At 35.4% G+C, this 3384-nt stretch overlaps 1 protein-coding gene across 1 annotated transcript in view; it reads left to right on the top strand.

The window, feature by feature from the left end:
• Window positions 1–50, top strand: part of NR1H4 (nuclear receptor subfamily 1, group H, member 4) — a gene marked incomplete at its 3' end in the record, with an annotated part of 21825 nt that extends 21775 nt beyond the window's left edge. Inside the window, exon 7 of the mRNA XM_009072714.1 lies at window positions 1–50. This exon is cut by the window's left edge and continues 79 nt beyond it. Coding sequence (XP_009070962.1) covers window positions 1–50 — 50 coding nt within the window.
• Between the last annotated feature and the right edge of the window lie 3334 nt (window positions 51–3384).

Raw genomic sequence — 3384 nt, 5'->3', positions numbered from 1 at the left:
ACTTCCTACAGGACATACTGTGCTTTTAGAAGAAAGAATTCGCAATAGTGGTAAGTATCTTGTTTAACGAGAAAAACCCAAACCACACCATTGCACTTCTATGTCAGTATTTGGCCCTTGGAAAGCTCGTACAATTCTTTATAGCACTGAAACAGATTTATCTCAATGCTGTTCTTTAAATCAACTAGAACAAATCTAACTCAGCCTTGAGTCTAAATGTCATAAGGTAAATATTTCTTTAGAAATGCATTGCAAGTATGAACAACGCTGTATTGAATGAACCCAGTGCTTGTCTCCAATAGTAAGCATGAAAGAATGATGAAGAAGAAATACAGTTTCAAATCATTCACATAAAATATCAGCAGTTATGCTTTCAAAGGCAACCACCATAAGAAGGCAAGAAAAAAAGATGTTTGGATGTTAATGGAGATGACTGAAGGGAACCACCTATTCTTATGGTCAGTTTGGTAAAATTCAATCACACTGCACAAGGTGCAGATAAGTATAAACATGGCATGTTTTCAGTATGTTTTCTGCTTCTTGAGGTCCATCAAAGGCTCAGTGGCTCTGATAAATTCCACCAATTCTAGACATAGATCTTAATAATTATGAGAAGCCAAATGGAGCTATATATTGTTTGTTCCTTAAAGCAGCTGCAAGTTGCATTTTGTGTTATTATGTGTTTTTTGTGCTCCACTGATGCAATACAGAATGTTCTGTTTTCTTCTATATTGACCAGCAATCTTAATCCAATCCTCAGCTACCTGACACTGAAAAGTAAAATGTATCAATAATTCTGAATCAGTCTATACAGATTCTGGCTTCTGACCTTCCTTTTTAAGGAACAGAAGGAGAAGAGACAGAAGAACACGTAACCTCAGTACTAGTCATAGAAATGGGCTGGAACTCAGTTCTGAAACTCTGAATCAGAAAGTACTACCAATGTATGCCAAAATTAAGCCAATACTGATATTGAAACACTGAAAAGGAGTTAGAAAAGCTTGAGAATAATTCACTAGCTGAAGGTATGTCTCTAGTATGGCTTAGCATACTTTTATATTTAGTAGTTTTTTGTAATCCTTTCATTTTTATTGATTATAAGAGGGCACTGTTTGATGGACCAGAAAATGTATCAACCTTCTTGTTCAAGGTGTCAACAGTTCATAATAAAAACCCAGAAGCAGGAAATACTTTGAGCTGAAACATTACATAAGCCATTATATCATTCCAATAATTTTTCCTTAGTCAAAATTTTAAAATATTCTGCTAATTCTCTGCAACTATTGAGTCCAAATGAGATGCAATATTATTTTTTGCAAGTTTGTACTAGACTTAATAAGAACACTTCACATCATACCACAACTAGCTGAAATATTACATTGTATCTTGAATTAGTATTATTTACCTGTCATGAAGTAGATTTAAAAAATAGGATTTTGTGTAGAAGAAAATTTCAAGGCAAGCAGCAATTTCAAACATGGTATTGTTTGTTCCAAAGGAAGATTTCCTGCAATCTTGTTGGTTTTTTTTTTGTGGAGAAAAAAACTTCCGAGGTAAATTAAAAATGAATTCTGGATTAGGCCAAAATCTGGGCTGAATAACTCTCCAGAAATGAAACGCAGTAACTTTTTTTAAGTGTATATATACACATAAATATCTTTTTGCTCTTGGAAAAAGCTTTCTAAAACATCTTCCCTCAAGCCAGGATCAAGCTGGAGACACAAGAGGAAATTTTTCTGCTAGAACTTTTCCCCTCCTATATTGCAGGAGGATAATGTATTATCCTTCTTACTTGCTGCTGGCTGCATTCTTTTCTTCTATTTATAGCCAGAATACAGAACAAAATACCTTCTTCCATGTGCTTTATTTCTCCACTCTGTGCAAATTCAAGTCTACTTAAAAAGATTTTCCCTGGCTGCATTTAATGGGGCTGCGACAGTGTGCAACAAAAGCAGCTTGTAAATCTTTGCATTTGTAACACTGTTAACTTAATTTCTGCTACTGAACCTCTTCATCTTTTAAATAAATAAAACTTTAAAAGAGTTTTAAAATATCTACTACTGAAATAGCTAAAATGAAATGGCTTAAATCTTCATCATTTTCAGGAGTCCCAAGTTTAAACAAAATGAAAGAAAGGCATCCAAGTTCTTCTGTTATCACTGTTTACACATACAGCTGTAAAAAATAATGAATATTAAAAATATTAAATATTATGCAGTTCACACCTCTGTTTACACATACAGCTGTAAAAAATATTGAATATTAAAAATATTAAATACTATGCAGTTCACACCCCTGCATGTCATAGGACTCAACACCAGGTTTCCAGGTTAAACTGTAGTCTATACCAAATGTGACATTAGGGTAGAAACTTAAGCAGTCTCTTCCAGCCTTAACCAGTAAGCACAAATGCTACTCAAAACTGCAGATGGCCATTACCACATTATAGACTGGTCCAAGCAATAAGACTGGCCAGAAGAGATTGAACCCAAGTCAAAGAAGAACCCTCAAGAGTACACATAAATTTAGAGATGTAGACCCTTTTTTATATATGCCTCACTGGAAACAAACAAGCAAACAAAACCCCAAGACCAAATGCACCAGCTGAAAGCTACAAAGACAATAGAGAGCAACAGAAGAAATTCAGTGATGGTTGAGTGAGAGTTACAAAATGAAATTTATAGGTAATAAATGAAGCAGCAGCATCAGGATTATTCATGGCTCCTAGTGATGTCCTAAACACTGTCACACCAGCAGCCGTAAGTTATTGCTGTTAGTCAGAACTTGCATCCGCATATTTTTAGGTGCAGAGAAATGCTTGTATATCACCTAAGTGCTATTGTCAAGCCTGGATGCCTGTATCCCCAAAATCAAGGGTGGTGATGGTGATCTTGCCTAAAAGTCACAAGCCATCCAGACTTCTGTCACCTGCCACCATGTCCACATTGACGCCTCTCTCATCTATAAATATTTATGCCTTCCCTGGTCTGATTGTATGGAATGGATTTTTGTTATTTTCTGATAAAGAAGTCAGAGATCTGGTGGTGATGACCTTTGAGTATTATCAGCATTCATTTTCATTCTCATGCTGATGAGGCATATTTTTATTTCTTAGCTTGTGCATATTGCTCAAGTCCTGCTGCATCTCAGAGACTGTCTTTCTTTGTGCTCTGATGGTCCTTCTCCATAAGCTGTTATGAAAATTCTTACATTAGCTGCTTCTGCAACTGAAATCCTTTTCTACTCACTCTAATACTGATACTTCATGAGAAATACAGACATTTTATTTAATGTTAATGCAAGCTTGTGCAACTTACTCATCTTATTTGGTGCTTCACTGTGCATACACCACATTGAGATTGATTCATTGTGTGAAAGGCTGAC

Source organism: Acanthisitta chloris, unplaced genomic scaffold (genome assembly GCF_000695815.1).
Source record: "Acanthisitta chloris isolate BGI_N310 unplaced genomic scaffold, ASM69581v1 scaffold21424, whole genome shotgun sequence".
Lineage (NCBI taxonomy): Eukaryota > Metazoa > Chordata > Aves > Passeriformes > Acanthisittidae > Acanthisitta > Acanthisitta chloris.
Note: the sequence above shows the minus strand (reverse complement) of the source record. Positions and strands in the feature narration are given on the sequence as shown.